The sequence below is a fragment of the Mastomys coucha genome, unplaced genomic scaffold (genome assembly GCF_008632895.1).
Source record: "Mastomys coucha isolate ucsf_1 unplaced genomic scaffold, UCSF_Mcou_1 pScaffold21, whole genome shotgun sequence".
NCBI lineage: Eukaryota > Metazoa > Chordata > Mammalia > Rodentia > Muridae > Mastomys > Mastomys coucha.
Genome location: NW_022196904.1, coordinates 38,395,332 through 38,413,437, shown reverse-complemented (window position 1 = coordinate 38,413,437; position 18,106 = coordinate 38,395,332). Strand labels below are relative to the sequence as shown.

Genomic DNA, 18,106 nt, shown 5'->3' with positions numbered 1-18,106 from the left:
CAGGGAGGAAAGGTTTATTTTGACTCCTGGTTGTAGAGATTTTCTAGTTTCCAGGCTTCATTTTTATGGGCCTAATTTGTTTTTTTTTAATTTTTATTTATTTTATTTTATTTTATTTTTCGAGACAGGGTTTCTCTGTGTAGCCCTGGCTGTCCTGGAACTCACTCTGTAGACCAGGCTGGCCTTGAACTCAGAAATCTGCCTGCCTCTGCCTCCCAAGTGCTGGGATTAAAGACGTGCGCCACTACTGCCCGGCTATTTATTTTTTTATTAGGTATTTTCTTTATTTACATTTCAAATGATATCTCCTTTCCCAGCTTCCTCTCCTGAAAAAAAAAAAAAAAAAGCCCATTCGCTTTCCCCTTCCCCTGCTCACCAACCCACCCTCTCCCGCTTCCTGGCCCTGGCATTCCCCTACACTGGGGCATAGAACCTTCACAGGACCAAGGGCCTCTCCTGCCCTTGATGACTGACTAGGTCATCCTCTGCTACATATGGAGCTGGAGCCATGAGTCCCATCATGTGTACTCTTTGATTGGTGGTTTAGTCCCTGGGAGCTCTGAGGGTTCCCTTCTTTAAAAATTTGTTATTCATCCAGTCGGTGGTGGCCCATGCCTTTAATCCCAGCACTTGGGATGCAGAGACAGGTGGATTTCTGTGTTCAAGGCCAACCTCAGAATGAGTTCCGGACAGCCAGGACTATACAGAGAAACCCTGTCTTGAAAAAAACAAAATCAAAACCAAATCAAACCAAAACAAAACAAAACCAAAAAACAAACAAACAAAATTTTGTTATTCAAAATTTCAAGCTTTCTCAAAAAAGTGAGAATTCTACAATAAACAAGGCCATAAGTGTGCATTTTATGGGGTTCAGCTAGAGTTGAATTGCAGGAATGTAGAACCTGTTGTGGAAAGAGCATGTAAAATTGTCCCCTTCTATTATTAGCTGCAATTCAGTTTGGGGGATCATGGATAGTATAATAACTTAAAAGCTCACACAATGTTTTTGTTTAGTTTTAACCCCTATATTCTACCCAACAAATAGAGTTCTCTAAAAACTGGAACTCCTAAACTGGGTTTGTTGGCACATAATGTAATTCCAGCGCTTAAAATAATGGAGGTAGAAGGATCAGGCATTCAAACTTATCACTGGCAATATAACAAATAAGCAGTCTAATAATTTTTTTAAAGATTTATTTATTTATTATATGTAAGTACACTGTAGCTGTCTTCAGGCACTCCAGAAGAGGGTGTCAGATCTTGTTATGGATGGTTGTGAGCCACCATGTGGTTGCTCGAATTTGAACTCAGGATCTTCGGAAGAGCAGAGAGTGCTCTTAACTGCTGAGCCATCTCTTCAGCCCAAGCAGCCTAATAATTAAACTTAGAACTTCTTATAGTACTTTATATATTTCAAAGCTTCCTCCCCCTGCCCCTCAACAAGTTTTTTTCAGTGTAACCAGCTCTGGCTGTCCTGGACTGGCTTTGTGGACAAGGCTGGCCTTGAACTCACAGAGATCTGCCTGCCTCTGCCTCCCAAGTGCTGGGAGCAAAGGTGCCTACCACCATGCCCGGCTATTTCAGAGCATTTTTATATCCATATTCTCACAATAAAATAGTTTATTTATAAATGAAATAAGTGGAAGAATATTGATTCATCGAGGGTCTTAGCAGACTCCTACAAAAGAACATTAGGTTATCCTCCAAGAAGAAGAGACTGAATTCATGACCCGAGTGAACTGGGGCTCACCTGTAATCCCAGCTCTTGACAATAGTGGTAGGGACTAGTGGACGGAGTTTGAAGCTAGCCTGGACTGCACAGTGACACTCTGTCTGAAGCAAAACAAAACTGAGTGCTTTCCATGGGCCAAACACTGCATAGAAGAAATACAACTACTAAGGAGGGAAAAAAACCCTGTGTCCTGAAAATTCATAATCTACCATTTAAGTAGACACAGTTGCCATCTGTAATGTGGTACTTTCTGTGAAAGCAGAGTATAAGACAAGAATAATTGAGCATTTCTCAAAGGAAGAGAGGTGCAGCCACGTCATAAAGAAGATTTATCAGGAGACCCATTTTCTTCCATTTGTAGAATCTGCATTTGAATAAAAATACATATACAAATGTGCCTGTATACACAAACGACTTGAAAAAAGGGGACTATTAGAGGGGAGGGAAGGGACAAGCACTGTAGGTTGTCTGTCATGGAGATTCTGGAATTATATATAGTTGTATATATAACAAGCATGTGTGTGCATTTGTTTAACTGCATGTGTATCAGTTGACCTGATCAGAGGGTAGATGTCCAACAGATGGGGATGGGATCTAGTAGGAGAGGAGATAGGAGGGTGGGGAGGTGAAAGGTGATGTTGGCAGTAAAAGACTGATGAGGACGTAATTGCCAGTAAAGTCCATGACATACATGTATCAAATGTCAGAGTGAAACCCATTATTTTGTTTGCCAACTAAAAACAATTGTAAAAAGAAAGTAATCTCAGCATATAAGAGGCTGAGGCACAAGAGCTACTGAGAGTTCAAGTCCATCCTGGCTACATAATAAATTCTAGATTGGCCTGGGCTGCAGAGGGAGACCCTGTTTCAAGCACACAAAACCAAAATTCAAACAGACAGGTAACAGAAACAGAAAAAGTGAGAGGAGTTTTTACGAAGGAGCAAGCTGTCTGTTATCTTCTCTGTGTCCCATGAAGCTCAGCTCTCATATCTAACTATCCTGCTAAGGGACCAGAATGTCCCAAGACACAGAATTTCAAAAGAACCTGGATTTTAAGAAAAGAAAGAGTTCACTGGATGTTTGAAGTGAAGCAGGACCTTGGACACAGTTGGAAAGTAACTTGCTTGCATGGAGCATCTAAAGAATTGTGTTTTACTAGTGTCTTGGAAAGCAGTCAGTAGGGTTCATGTGTGAACAGAGTGGTTTTTAGCAATGATGCCTTTCAGATCTGAAACAGGTCTTCCTCACTGTGTGGATAGTAAACAGCAGTGATGTGAAGAGCTTGGTTTCCTGTTCCAGAGTGGTTATAGGGAACCAGCCCGGTTTGGACCTACCCTGCCATTGTGTTCATGTGTAATACTGACAGCGCAGAAAGAGGAAAAGGGCATTGTGGGTATGGTTATATGGCATTTCTTTTTTATAAGTAAACCACGTTTGTCTTTGTTTCTGGAAATTAGGGAGAAGTTTTGGAAAATTGGAAATAAGGAAAGAGATGGAGAATATGGGGCTTGTTTCTTCCCCGGAAGGTGTGCTGGGGGTCAGCAGCCTCTGATCTACTGTGCCCGCCCAGGCTCCAGGATGTGGGAAGTGAACTTTGATGGGGAAGTGCTCAGTACACACCAGTTCAAGAAGCTCCTGTCAATGCCACCCCTCCCTGTGATCACTGCAAGGTAGCCACTACATGGGACTTCCTGGACACGCTGGGTTAAAAGTTATGGTATTGTGGGATGGTCAAGATTTGATTCTACCTTTTAAGAGGGAGGTGGAATTTTTATTAAAAGATTCAGAGAAACCGGAGAGTCCTTAAGCAACTGTCTTTCTTGTGAATAGAGTGACTTGAATAAGGGGAGATGCGATTTAGGTGCTTGAATTTGTCAAGGCCACCCTTTCTCTATGTTGCAGAAAGTATGCTTTTAAGTTGTGCTTGAGTCGTTAGCAGGTGTGCTTACGTTAGCAGGTGTGCTTCCCTTCTAGGTCGGCGCTTCAGTATGATCCCACAGCTGGATCCCCCCAGTCTCTGGCATTCCCCAAGCTCTTGCACCTTAGGTGAGTTTCTCCTTCACCTCTTTTTCTTTGTTCAGAGGCCATTTGCATTTATATTTCGTTTTCAATTTTTGTTGTCTGTCTGTCTGTCTGTCTGTCTGTCTGTCTGTTTTTCAAGACAGGGTCTCTTCTGTGTAGCCCTGGCTGTCCTGGAACTCACCTTATAGACCAAGCTAGCCTCAAACTCAGAGATCCACCTGCCTCTGCCTCCCGAGTGCTAGGATTAATGGCATGCACTACCACCACCTGGCTTATTTTTCAATTTTAAAAAATGATGCTAGAGTTTGAATACAGGGCCTAGTGTAGCTAAGTTACTTTTCGACCCCTAAGCTAAACTCCAGGGTTCAGCTTAAAAAATTTTTTTTGTTGTTGTTGTCACTGGGAATCAAACTGGGAGTCTTATGCATGCTAGGTAAGCAGTCTACCACTGAGCTGAACCCCAAGGTAGAATCTTGCTGTGTTGCTCAGGTTAACCTCAAATTCTTGGGACCAAGAAATCTTTTCTCAGTCTCTCAAGTAGCTGGGACTATTTTCAACTTTGTGTGTATGTGTGTGTGTGTATTCTTTATATTTTTATCTTATTTTACACATATGAGTGCTTTGCCTGCATATATGTCTGTACACCATTTTCATGACTGGAGCTAGAGGACATCAGATCTGGAGCTGGAGTTACAGACATTTGTGAGCCAGCATGAAGGCACTAGGAATCGAGCGGAGGTCCTCTGGAAGAGCTGTTGGGCTTCTAACCACTGAGCTGTGTACCTTTGGCCTCACTACCAGCTTCTTAAGGTTGATTTTATGTTATGTTATCTTTGGGATGTTTGGAGATGACTGTGTTGATACAGTATTCGGTACATAAGAGAAACGAAGAGATCTCTTTCCAAACCAGTAGGAGAGTTTATAATTGTCGGAGCTTTCTGGCCATTAATACTTACTGGTAAAGGATCTTATATGTTCTTATATGCTCCCTACTTGGTGGGGTACTGTAGTGATCTAGGACGTCAGTGTTGGCATGTAGGACATAAACGGTTATGGAGTCTGTTCTTGGAGGCTCAGTGGAACATCAGCTCTCTGCCTTTTAGGTCCTCCAACAAGTAACTTACAAGAAAGATCTGCTCCAAGCTGGCTCAACTCATTCTCACTTAGGAGTTAGCTCACCTCATGGCACAAGTGCAGCATCAGATACTGAGCAGCATAGAATGCCACTTCCGTTGTCAGCTGCTTGTCCTGCATGGGTAGAGGGATTTGAGCTTGCACTCCATTAACAGTAAGAAATTATTTAGTATCTCTTCTGCTAGTTAATATAACTGATTGAAAACACGGAGAATGACAGTGGTTTTTATAGGTACCCTGCAGTATGGGCATTGACTGGGCTTTTTCAAGGGGTACTGCCTTCTAAAATACAGTAAAGATGTTAACTTATTTTCCCCAAGGGTTAAAATAATACATACTCATGTCACAATGTATATGGTGTCCCTTTCTTTTCTCTGACTTTGTTCCTGATACTGTTGAAGATTGCCTTCCTCTCCTAGGTGCTGTGATCAGAGGCATGTGTTGTTATGCCCAACTTCTTTGATTTTTTTTTTTTTTTATTTATATTTTTTCCTTTGGCTTCTTGAATGTTTCTTTCAGCTTTGGTATCCCAGTTTATTATCAGTGAAAGAATTACAGCATGAAGAATGTATGAAGTATAAGCATGGGCTCTTAAGTCTCCTTATCTCCTTCATTTTTGTTTTTTTGTTTTTTTGTTTTTTCTTGAGACAGGGTTTCTCTATAGCCCTGGCTGTCCTGGAACTCACTCTGTAGACCAGGCTGGCCTCAAACTCAGAAATCTGCCTGCCTCTGCCTCCCAAGTGCTGGGATTAAAGGCGTTCGGCACCACCGCCAGGCCTGGCTACTATTTCTTTAATAGTCATTTTACACGCGCACGTGAGCGCAGATACACACGCGCGCACACACACATACACACACACACACACACACACACACACACACACACACACACACACACCTTGTATTTAGTAGTCCTGGACAAGGTCAGAAGATAGTGTGTTGGCTTTCCTGTTGCTAGAGGTGGCAGAAGTGTTAAGCTGCCAGGCATGGGTCCTGGGAACTAATTTGGGTCGTCCGGAAGAACAGAATGCTCTTATCCACCAAGCCTCTGGGTTATTTTTCTCTTTCTTCCTTCCATCCTTTCTTTCTTTTCTTTTCCTTTTACTATTTTTAAAATTTATTATTATGTAATGTGCGTTGGTGTTTTGTCTGCATGTATGTCTGTGTGAGGGTGTTAGATCCCTTGGAACTGGAGTTACAGACAGCTGTGAACTGCCATGAACTGGAAATTAAACCTGGGCCTTCTGGAAGAGCATCCAGTGTTCTTAACTGCTGAGTCATCTCTCAGTCATGGGTCATTATTTCTAAGGCATTTTATAAACTGGGAGTCTGAAATGGCTCAGTGCATAAAGGTATGTGCTGCCAAGCCTGAATTCCTGAGTTTAGTCCTTAGGATCCACATGATCAAAGGAGAGAACAGATTCTTGCAAGCTATTGTCTGACCTCCACAAATGTCCATGGTGCATGCATTCCTGTACACATGAATGCATGCATGGATACAAAATAAATAAAAATAGAATTTTTAGTCTCGTGTGGTCGCACATGCCTTTAATCTCAACATTCAGGAAATAGAGGCCAGCAGATCTCTCAGTTCCATGACAGCTAGAGCTACACAGAGAAACTTTGTCCCGAAAAACAAAAGGAAAAACAAAAACAAACAAAAAATGTAATTAAAATAATAAATTTTGAAAGTTGAATATCAAACTTATGATCATATTTATCTTTGCCCAGAGATTGTTTGACTCTTAAAGGTATTTTTCCAATTTTAGTGATTTTTGAATTAGGACTTTCATCAGTTCCTTCATCTTTGTCACGTAGATTGCTTTCCGTTAGGGATGGAGAGCTTGACTGTCACATTGACAGAATGTTTGATATTTACACACACTCAAATGCTGTGGCTATCACTGATGCTTTCCTAGCCACTGAACCAGTTTAGTACTGTTGGGTATACATAAAGGAAACTCTGAGTTCTCAGGTTTATAGAATTGTTGTAGAGATGTTTGTTTCTGGAAAAAAAAAACAAACAAACAAAAACAACTCCAGTACATGGTAAAGCCGTGAGTAGGGTGGATTAGAAATAGCCAAGTGCAGGACAAGGTGTGAAGCTGTTCTAGGCTTTGGAGGGAAGTGGATCTGCTGATTTTTTTTTTTTTTTCCGAGACAGGGTTTCTCGGTATAGCCCTGGCTGTCCTAGAACTCTCTCTGTAGACCAGGCTGGCCTCAGACTCAGAAATCCACCTGCCTCTGCCTCCCAAGTGCTGGGATTAAAGGCGTGCGCCACCACTGTCCAGCGGATCTGCTGACTCTTTGTGAGTGCCCAGAGTAGGAGATTTGCTGCTGGGCAATGCCCCAACCAGGAGAAAGGGAGATGTGTATGCACTGTAAAACCTGCAGCCATGACACAGTGAATGACGGACATGAGAAACATTCACATTTGGAAGAGAAAGATGGCAGGAAAAGAGGCCAGTGGAGGGCCAGGGATGTGTAGGGAAGAAAGGGCCATGAGCAAGGATCAGTCTTTGCCTGGGGCCAAGGAAATGGGGAATGGTAAAGGATTGTTGGTTGTGGTAGTTAGGAAGTCCATTATTTTTGAAAATTCAGTAAAGTGGAATAATCAGGATTCCAGGAAACAGGGAGTGAGTTTCTGGGGATGAAGGCGGGAGAAAGGTTCTGTGAGATTAGAGGGAAGCTCTAGCTGTGGAGTGGCACTCCTCAGTCTAGTGTGAGGCTCTGCCCTCATGTGAATGGCCCTGCCATGTTATTTCATCTCTGACAAAGAAATACCTGTACCTTGATGGGGCTCTTAGCTAATATGGCTAGAGCCTTCACAGTACTACTGGCATGGTGTTGGCTAGCTGGTCTCAACCTTTGTCATCTGCACACTGAGAAAGTCAGAATCTTGCCTTTCCTGATGGGGACTCCTGAGATGATTCACTGTAAGATGCTGGTCTGTTTAAATGAGTGTCTGTATGTTATATCTGAGAAGCTGAATAAGTGCCACATAAGTCCCTCTTAATAGGTATTTCTTTTTCGAGATACCAGCCTTTTCTTTTTCTAGGAACTATTTGTGTTTGTGTCTCAATCTTCTCACTTGGCAGCATTTGATGCTGTATTTTTATTGGACTTAGAAAGGAGATGGGAGCGGGGGCTGGAGAGGTGGCTCAGTCCTTAAGAGCACTGACTGCTTTTCCAAAGGTCCTGAGTTTAATTCCCAGCAACCACATGGTGGCTCACAACCATCTGTAATGGGATCTGATGCTTTCTTCTGGTGTGTCTGAAGACAGCCACAGTGTACTCATACACATAAAATAAATAAATAAATCTTTTTTTTTTATGTGTATGAGTACACTGTAGCTGTACAGATGGCCGTGAGCTATCGTGTGTGGCTGCTGTTGATCTCAGGACCTCTGCAGGCCCCACTCGCTCTGGCCAGCTCACTTGGGCCCCGCTGGCTCCAGTCCCGCTTGCTCCGGTGTAATTTACTGCAGCTGTCTTCAGACGCACCAGAAGAGGGCGTCCAATCTCATTACGGGTGGTTGTGAGCCACCATGTGGTTGCTGGGATCCGAACTCAGGACCTTTGGAAGAGCAGTCAGTGCTCTTACCTGCTGAGCCATCTCCCCAGCCCAATAAATAAAATCTTAAGAAAGGAGATGGGAGGGTGTGTTCAGCTGGGTCATTGCTGTATTTTCCCTTACTTTAATAGCCAATGAGAGATTGAGTCCAGGGACTCATAAAGTCCTGTGTGCTAGTAAGCCTGAGGGTGTAGTTGTGATTGCTGTTGTTGTTGTTTTGGTTTGGTTGTTTGATTTCTTTTATTTTCTTTTCCAGTGAACACTGTGTGCTGACTTGGTCAGAAAAGGGAATTTATATTTTCATTCCTCAGAATGTTCAAGTTCTTCTTTGGAGTGAAGTCAAGGGTAATTATATTTTTCTTTCTTAGGTAACTTAGTCTCATAATTATGTATGAAAATTAATTGTAGGATGATTCTTTTATAATGAGAGAAGTTGAAAATGCAGGAAATAATTGTGTGGGACTAACACAGAGAAAATCAGTCCCGTATCCTTGGTTAAAACCAGACCCGTAGGAAAGTTTGCCACTGCTGCTAAGGTAGTTCTTTGACGTTGGCTTTTGGGTCTTCTGAGAGAGAAAGAAGAGAGTCATCATTGGTCCACATTGATTTCTTATAGGTTTTTTCCCCCCAATTGAGGATGCGCCTTGCAAACTAGTTTGTTAAATTCTTTCAAGATTTAGTCAATTTAGTCAAGATAGATACCTCTTTATGTGTGATTAATTTTGTTTACTATATTTTAAAAGATACATAAATTCACTCTTTTAAATACTTGTAAAAATCTGTTCATGTGAACACCAGGTTGTAATTTGCTGGAATATTCTCTAGCCCAAAGCATATTTCCTACTTTTTCACTCCCAATTCCTTGTCACAGGAAATAGTGTATTACACTTAAGATTTTTAGATCAGAGAGCTGTGGGTTTTTGTTTTCTAACTTTAGAAAAGTATCTAAATATGATTTCTTCATTGAAGTACAAGTATAAAAAGATGAAATTTCAGTGAGCCAAATCTTATTCACTTTATAAGTATGATTGTAGCCCATGTAAAAATGGTAGAATTCCCATTTCTCTGCTGGGAATCAAGTGTGGGGTCTGGTACATTGTAGGTAAGTGCCCCTTCACAAGCTACATCCCCTGCTGGGGCCTTACAAAAACAGTAAGGGTTGTTTGATTAATATCCTCTCTGTTCACTCTTGTGAGTTTTTTTTACCTTTGTTGTTTTTAGATATTCAGGATGTAGCTGTCTACAAGAACGAATTGTTCTGTTTACACATTAATGGGAAAATCTCACATCTTTCCCTGTTGTCTGTGGAGCGCTGTGTAGAACGCCTGTTAAGGAGAGGCCTGTGGGACCTGGCTGCTCACACATGTTGTCTCTTCCAAAATTCTATTATTACCAGCAGAGTGAGTTAGAGTTTACTTGTGAATGTCAATTATGGGTTTGTCAACTGTCACACCGTCTAAGCTTTCAGGATTGTTATAAGGTTGCTTGTCTTTATTAACCTTTCTATATGAATTACACATGTAGAGCTAATGTCTCCAGAGAAAGCGTGGCAGATGTAACTGGGGTGGGTGAAGGGTAATAAAGATGGTATGGTTTTGATTTTAAGAAAGTATCAGAGCAGCCCATGGAAATACACACTCTTATCTTAGACCTAGCACTTGAAAGGCAAAGGTAGGTAGATCTACATGAATTTGAGGCTAGTCTGGTCAACAAGTGAGTCCCAAGACATCCAGGGCTACACCAAGAAATTCTGTCTTGAAAAACAAAACAAAGCAAAAATCAGATTAGCTTACAAATATATTTAAACTGTAGCGCTTGTTTTAAGAGGGCTGACTGTACATATATGAACTCATAACTCAATATAGAATATGTTCTAAGTGTTGCTAGCTTAACTCAGCCTTCTCAAAACACCTGGGAAGGCTTCTTCTTGTGGGTGTGCCTTTAGCCCTTTGGCTATTTGGATATAGATGCAGTTACAAACAGTAAGCTGTTTTGATGGGGTTTTCTTATCTTTTTATTAGGCAAGAAAAACATTGACTGCAGATAAATTGGAGCATTTGAAATCTCAACTGGATCTTACAGCCTACAGTGAACTGATTTCTCAGCTGGATGATTTGATCTTAAAATTTGAGCCTTTGGATTCAGCGTGCAGTAGTAGAAGAAGCTCCATTTCATCACATGTAAGTGCTTTTCTTTTTAACTTAATTATTTAGTATGTGTGTGTTGTAGGGAAAGAGGCAAAGTGCACAAATGGAGATGGGGGACAGTTTTCAGGAGTCAGTTCTTTCCTTCTTCCGGGTAGGTTCTGAGGGTTGAACTCGGGTCATCTTACTTGGCATCAGGGGCCTTCACCCACTGAGTCATTTGCTAGCTTAGTAATTCTTTTAGGAGTGGATCTTACAGGGAGATGAGTAAGTCCAAGGATCTTTTTTGCTTTCCATGTAGTTTTGGGGGCAATAGTGGCATGGAGCTGTCAGCTTTTTTTATTTTGACAGACTCCGATGAGCTAAATGGTTGGTAAGAAGGAAGGGTTATTTTGGCATGTGGTTTGAGAAAGTTTAATGCATGCTTGGTCGATATTGTCCAATTTTCTACTGAGCTCTGCATCTCCCGTAGCACCATAGATTGAGATCAATATAGGAACACATTCAGAATCCAGCATGTAGCAGGGTAGTTTTCTTCCATGAGGAACAGCAGGTGTGTCTTGAAGCTACATTTGTTCTTGTCACTGTTTACTGCTTGCTGCTCCCAAATGTTCTTCACACAGTTTCCTGTCTAGGTGAGGTTGTTTTCAGTTTGTGATTTCAGATGTTTTATGTCACCCAAGGTCTTAGGACTGTCTCATTCCAATGGCCTTCCTCGATACCTGCTTTCCAAAGACAGGACAGGCTGAGAAATATGGTGGGTGACATGGTACCAGTAGCTTATGTGATACCCCTGTGCAAGGTGCCCAAACTCCTTTTTCACTAGTGTATGCTGATGAACTGTAGTTGTTGCTGCCATTGACCTTAGACTCTAGCACTGATATTATTTGGGAAAAGCTGTGTAGTGTTATACAAGAGAATTTTGATTTTGAGGGGCATTCTTTTCATTTTTAGGAGAGTTTTAGCATCTTGGACTCTGGTATTTATCGTATCATCAGTAGTAGAAGAGGCAGTCAGTCCGACGAAGATTCTTGCTCCCTTCACAGCCAGACCTTCTCAGAAGATGAGAGACTTAAAGAGTTTGCATCACACCAGGAAGAGGATCAGCCAGAGCAGGGCTGTGGTGCAAACAGAAGTGAAGGTGATGGGTGTCTCTTGTTGGTCACTGACAAGGAACAGTTGCTCTCTGTGTGTTGACAGGGTAATCTTATGCAAAGAGTTTCTGTGGTCTGAGTGAAGGTTAACATGGTAGAGACTAGCCACCCCTAGCTCCACTGGTCCCTAGAGGGTGCTGGGACATAGGTTGTCTTTAACCTCTTGTTTGAACTAACATTTGTAAAGTGCCTAATTTGGGTCATGCATCATAAATGCTGGACAGCTTAAGACAGATCATTAGCCAAAATAACAAAGATTTTTACCCTCACTAACCACATTATTTTCCACTAGGAATGAAAGATGGCTCCAGGTTTGGGAGCCATTGCCTTCCCTTTTCAATGTTCCAGCATTCCTGTGACTGAGCTGTTGAGAAGAGATTAGTAGAAACTCTAAACTACCTTTGTGGCTTGTGGGGATTCAGGGTTAGTAGATGGATGAAGGTACCTGGCTCAGTGTTTCATGTGGACCATCCATGCATCCCATAAACCTGTGTTCTGTGCTCATTTGTATCTGGGTCAGTTATGATTTTGGTATTGAATCCTTCATTTCCTTTGGTTTATTCATTTCTGAATTTGTTTAGTTTTTTTAAAAGTCTTCCATGTGATTCGATGTTTGTTTTTTCCCTCCTTCATTTTATCAGACGGTGCTTCCCACAGTCCAGTGATGTCTGAGGTAGATAAGAGTGAAGCCTTTCTGCCCTTCAGCATTGCACTGCCATTTCGTTCTCCATCTCCCCTCATGTCTCTTCAGGCTATGAAAGACAGGTAAGCAAACCATCTTGACCTTTAATCCCATGTCTCATTTAGCTTTAGTTGACACATGACATACTGAGAAGAAAAAGACTTTTTTTTTAAAGGTTTATTTATTATCATACGTAAGTACACTGTAGCTGTCTTCAGGCACCCCAGAAGAGGGTGGCAGTTCTCATTACGGCTAGTTGTGAGCCACCATGTGGTTGCTGGGATTTGAACTCAGGACCTTCGGAAGAACAGTCAGTGCTTTTAACCGCTGAGCCATCTCTCCAGCCCTGGAAAAGACATTTTAAAAGATAAAAAGAAAGTCTCTTAAGTTATTTCTCTAGTAACCTGTTAATATAAACTACAAATTTCTCCTTTTAACCTTGGGGAACTGTGTTCCTCTTCGTTTGCATAGCTGAGTATTAAGTTGTAGATGTGCCCCCACTTCCACCCCACACAGAGCAAAGTGGTCTCATCTCTGGTGTATGCTGTAGTGTGTCCATGTAGAGGAAGAAGACCACTGTGTCTCATCAGGTCTCTGCTGTGTGGATTCCAGGGATGTCACTCAACTTGCCAGGCTTGGTGGCCAGTGCTTTTACCTCTGCAGCCTTCTCGCTGGCCCATTTGTCTTTTTCTGTGTATGTGAAGATTTATCTATTTGTATTTATGTGTGTGAGTTTTATGTGTACCATGTGTGTGTGGGTGTCTGTAGGAGCAAAACCATGGTAGATTCTCTGGAACTGGAGTTTCAGGTGCTTGTGAGCCTTCATGTGAGTGCTGGAAGTGAGCCCGGGTTCTCTGAAAGAGTAGTAAGCACCTTTACTTGCTGCGGTGTCTCGCTGGCTGGCCCTTTAGTCCTTGATCCTTTCTCACTCAATGGGGCAAAACTGGAGGATTTTTCTCTCCTTCTTGAAGCATGTCTTCACTATGTAGCTCTAGCTGACATGCAGCTCCATATGTAGAATGGGCTGGCCTCAAACAGAGATCCACTTGCCTCTGCTTCTTGAATGCTGAGTTAAAAGTACATGCCATCATCTGGGAGAAATTGGAGATTTTTGAAATTTTTTTTCCAGTCTTGGCTCTGAGAACGAGAGAGAAGGTATATCTTCTGCTCAGCTACTTGCCCGAGCCCTGCTGGGTACACTCCTTGTCTGTCCTTCTGTACCTGTTGTGAAAAGTTGGGAGCTAAGTCCCATGAAGTAATCCTTGTTATTCTCCCACTAGAAAGTGGCTGATGGTCACATGTTTACCTTGCCTGACTTGAAGGAGGCATGACATTGCAGGAACAACTGGATTAGAGACCTTCCCTTTAGCAGTAACTCACTGGGCTCGGGACAGTGGGTTGTTGTTGTTGTCATTGCGTTTTTGTTTTTGAGACAGGATTTCTATGTGTAGCTTTGGCTGTTCTGGAATTTGCTCTTTAGACCAAGGTCAGCATGGTCTCAAACTCACAAAGATCCATCTCCCTTTGCCTTCTGACTAAAGGCTGGGATTAAAGGTATATGCCACTACCACCCAGCTTTAGGATAGTTCTATAAACACAATGAATCACTGTATTATAAGTTTATGTGAGACTCGTGTGAAATGTGATTGATTAGAAAAATTGTTATGAGCAGAATCTGTCTTGTTATTAAGTTCAAGCTGGCTTAGTAGCACTAATGCAAGCATAGAAACATCAGAAACAAATGTTAGAGCAACCATGATAGATAACTAGTGTTATATATCAACTCTTGACAGTGTTGATATAATTTCATGGTACATTTTTGGTATTTCACTTCCAGTGTTTCCAGCTTTGTGCGTAAAACTACTGAGAAGATTGGCACCCTTCATGCAAGCCCAGAGCTGAAAGAGACATTTGAATCCAAGGATGCTGACCGAGCACATGAAGAGGAAGTGAATGCAGTCACCTGCTCTCTGGAGGAGGACACTGAGTAAGCCTGTGCCTGTGTCTAGAATGCTAGGGCAACTGCCAGTCAGCAAAAGCCATAGATGGTACTGTTGGAAACCCTGTATGTGTGATGCTGCTCGTTGAAGACTGTTGCATAGCACAGAATCTGTAAATTCCACAGTTTACAAAGAATTAATATTTGTTGAGACAGAACTTCAGTCTTGTGCCTCATTCACCTTTCTCCTTCTCTGTCATCTTGTCACATTCCTGAGTGTTAAATTAAGAGGAGATGACTAAGATCAGGTTGTGTCCTAGCTCTTCTGACTAGCTTGTAACTTCACATCCTTAATGCTGTCTGTCCTGTCAGCTCTAGGAAGTGTCATTGCTTGATGAATTAGAAGAGAATATTTAATGAAGATACTGGGGGAAAAAGACTCTTTAAGGCAATGCAACATGTAACATACTTGCCCCTGGTTGTCCCTGTTGCCTGTGAAGAGGATTCTTTCTTTTTTGTGCTTTTCTAGGGAGAAAGAAATTCATCAACCTCCTGAAGAAGATTGCCTTCAAGAACTCACAGCAGCGACAGCAGAAGCAATGTGAGTGTGAAGGGTCTACAGTGCATGGGGGTGGCCTCTGCACTGTATCTGCAATGGTCTTGACTGTCTAGATCAGAAGTAGCCTCATTTGCAATGAATGTTCAATAATCAGTAATGTGCTCCAGAGTCAGTGTTGTCTGTCTTGTAGGCTTGTGGGATAATTGTCATTTAAAATGCTCAAAAGCAACACTTATCCCAGATGAGTATGCTTTATCAGTTAAGTTTGTTTAAATTGTTTTAGAAAAAACAATGAAACAACTTTACATTCATCTCTTTTATATAGGACCAAGTTACTGGACCCTCTGGTTCTGTTTGAGCCCAAGTTGCTAAGAATGGTTTTACATGAGTGGCTTTCACAGTTAGAAAAAACATTTGCCATGAAAGACTTTTCCAATACCAGCAGTCTACCCGTGAAATCAAACCTGGATGTGCACCTGCTTGGCGAGTCAGAAAAGAGAGTATTAGATGAAGAGAATGGAGAAGAAAGAAGGGTCTCTTTAGGTACTGAAGAAACTGGAGGTCAGATAACCTGTGACCCTGTAAGCAGCCTTAGTGAGCCCTTGGCTGACAGTTTTCAAGTATGTTCTCCATACACCATAGCAAACAGCCTTCGGAAGGACTTGTCGGAATTGACAACTTTGTGCTTGGAACTGAACGTGTTGACTTCAGCGATGGAAAGCTTAGGTGGGCATGTGGACCAGGCTTTACAGCAGCTCTCTCCAGAAATCCTGGCTTGTTGTTTCCTAAAGAAGTACTTTTTTCTCCTGGACTTGAAAAGAGCAAAGGAGAGTATCAAGCTTACCTACGACAGCCCTTGCGTTTGGGAAACTTTTGTTGAAGGACTGAAAGGTAACTATCTATCAGGTGGCATTACCAAATGTAGAGGTATTTTATAATGTGGGTACTTGACAAAAGATTTGGATAGAACTCTCTTCTGTCTGGCCAGGCTCCCTTCTGTTTTCTACTTGCTCTTTTAAAAAAATATGCATTTGTATGTATATGTGTGTGCCGTATGCATACAGGTGCCTCAAGAAACCAGAGAGCATCACATCCCTTGGAGCAGGAGTTAGAGGTGGTTGTGGGCCTCTTCTTAAAGGAGGATGGAAGCCATAGCCATGTCCTCCTCAAGAACCGCAAGTGCTTTCCCCTGCTGCTGAGCCATCTCTCCAGCCCTTTGTGCTCGCTCGCTCTGTCTCTCTGTCTCTCTGTCTCTCTGTGTGTGTGTGTGTGTGTGTGTGTGTGTATCATGGCACAGTTGTAGAAGTCAGAGGACAACTTTGGAGTCAGTTCTCTCCTAGGAATGAACTCAGGTGTCAGACTTGGTAGCAAGCATCTTTTTCCAGTGAACCATCTCAATGGTCCTGTTTTCTACTAATTTAAACTTTAATAGTTCTTCAAACATTGACTTACTTTGTTACTCTTAGTTTAATTTTTCTTAAAGTGACATTCAGAAAATGACATGGCACTGTTAGGACAGTTGGGGTTAAAGTAAAATGTTTATGGGTGCAGATATGGGATGACAAAATCCTTTCAGTGACTTGCTAACATCAGAGTGTTTGCTGCTGTGGTGAGCATACCGAGTACTGAGAAGTGGTGAATGCTTGTCATATTCTAACAGACTTGAGAGTAGATGGTGCTGATGCTTTTTGTAGATGAGGTGATGGAGGCACAGATGGTAGCTGGGCAGGCTAAACTGCTGCGGCGCATTGTTCAACTCAGACATACCATCTTAGTTCTTGCTTGTGTAATACTCTGGGAGAGGTTTCATTCAGTCAGTGGACAGCTAGCTCTCTTCTTTGCAGAATCCTGCCCTTGAGGTTCCTTACAGTGTTTTCAGCTCTCTCCTTCCCTGAGGTTCATGGCCAAGGTTGGCTGCTGTGTCTGGGGAGAACATGGAGAATGCACTGTCTGGTGAGTAGTACCTTGTGGTGGCTTACCCAGTCCACCCAGTACTGCCTAACTGCAGAGGACATGGAGGAGTTGTCCTGTTGTGGCCTGGAGGATGGGAGCTTGTAGGTGTGTGTTGGCCATCCAGCAATGTCTGCTCAGGCGTGGCTGCAGCTCATGCTAGCTGCCATCCTCATAGACACAGTCACATGCATTGCTCTTTGCTCTATTACCCTGTTTTGTTTATTTATTTATTTATTTTTTGGTTTTTTAAAATAACATTTATTTATTTATTTATTTATTTATTTATTTTTATGTATATGAGTAGCTGTACAGATGGTTGTGAGCCATCATGTGGCTGCTGGGATTTGAACTCAGGACCTTCTGAAGAGCAGTCAGTGCTCTTACCCACTGAGCCATCTCACCAGCCCCCTTTTTTTTGTTTTTTTTTGAGACAGAGATTCTCTGTATAGCCCTGGCTGTCCTGGAACTCAGAAATCCGCTTGCCTCTGCCTCCCAGGTGCTGGGATTAAAGGCGTGAGCCACCACCTCCTGGCTATTACCCTGTTTTTGAAGTGTTTTTTTTTTTTTCTTCAGAATTGAAAACAGATGCCATGTTTTCTCTACCAAATGAGATTTTATTTTTTCATTGCCCAAAATGTAGTGCCACAGGTAAGCAGTCTTGCATATTGTCTAGCTTAAAGGTCCTTTAGCTTCCTAGACAATGCATCTATAGTTGCAGCTCTGCTTCAGTTCACACAGAGCGCCTTAAAAGCATAAGTATTTTATGTGAAATAAGAAGCATCTCCAGCTCTTTTAAGCTCCTGCCAGACACAGTCAAATGGGAAGCAGTGTGGGGCAGATGCTCTCTTTTTTAAGTAGAAGCTGAAGACTGGCTTTTAGATAGGTACCGCCTTCCAATAATGTTTCAGTTGTGAAGCGTGTGTTGTTGTTGTTGTTGCTGCTGCTGCTGCTGTTTTAGTCTTTAATTAATTTGGGGGATCAGAGATATGACTCAGAGGGTAAAAGCCTTGTGATGCAAGGCTGGAAATGAGAGCACTCAACTCCAAGTTGTCTTCTTACCTCCACGTGCATGATGTTGCAGCCATTCCTACCCAATACATGCAAGCACACTGATAATAAATAAAGTTATTTTTAAAAAAGATTTAGCCGGCGGTGGTGGTGCACGCCTTTAATCCCAGCACTTGGGAGGCAGAGGCAGGCGGATTTCTGAGT

General features: G+C 42.2%; 1 protein-coding gene across 4 annotated transcripts in view; it reads left to right on the top strand.

Annotated features, from left to right (window-relative positions):
- Positions 1–18,106, top strand: part of Hps5 (HPS5 biogenesis of lysosomal organelles complex 2 subunit 2) — a 38,833-nt gene that overhangs the window by 9,347 nt on the left and 11,380 nt on the right. For all 4 annotated transcript variants that reach the window (XM_031386720.1, XM_031386719.1, XM_031386718.1 and 1 more), the window contains exons 7-16: positions 3,191–3,403; positions 3,708–3,779; positions 8,720–8,808; positions 9,685–9,863; positions 10,485–10,643; positions 11,562–11,748; positions 12,403–12,526; positions 14,281–14,430; positions 14,912–14,983; positions 15,267–15,832. In XM_031386720.1, the coding sequence (XP_031242580.1) occupies positions 3,191–3,403; positions 3,708–3,779; positions 8,720–8,808; positions 9,685–9,863; positions 10,485–10,643; positions 11,562–11,748; positions 12,403–12,526; positions 14,281–14,430; positions 14,912–14,983; positions 15,267–15,832 (1,811 nt within the window). The remainder of the gene's footprint in view (positions 1–3,190; positions 3,404–3,707; positions 3,780–8,719; positions 8,809–9,684; positions 9,864–10,484; positions 10,644–11,561; positions 11,749–12,402; positions 12,527–14,280; positions 14,431–14,911; positions 14,984–15,266; positions 15,833–18,106) is intronic.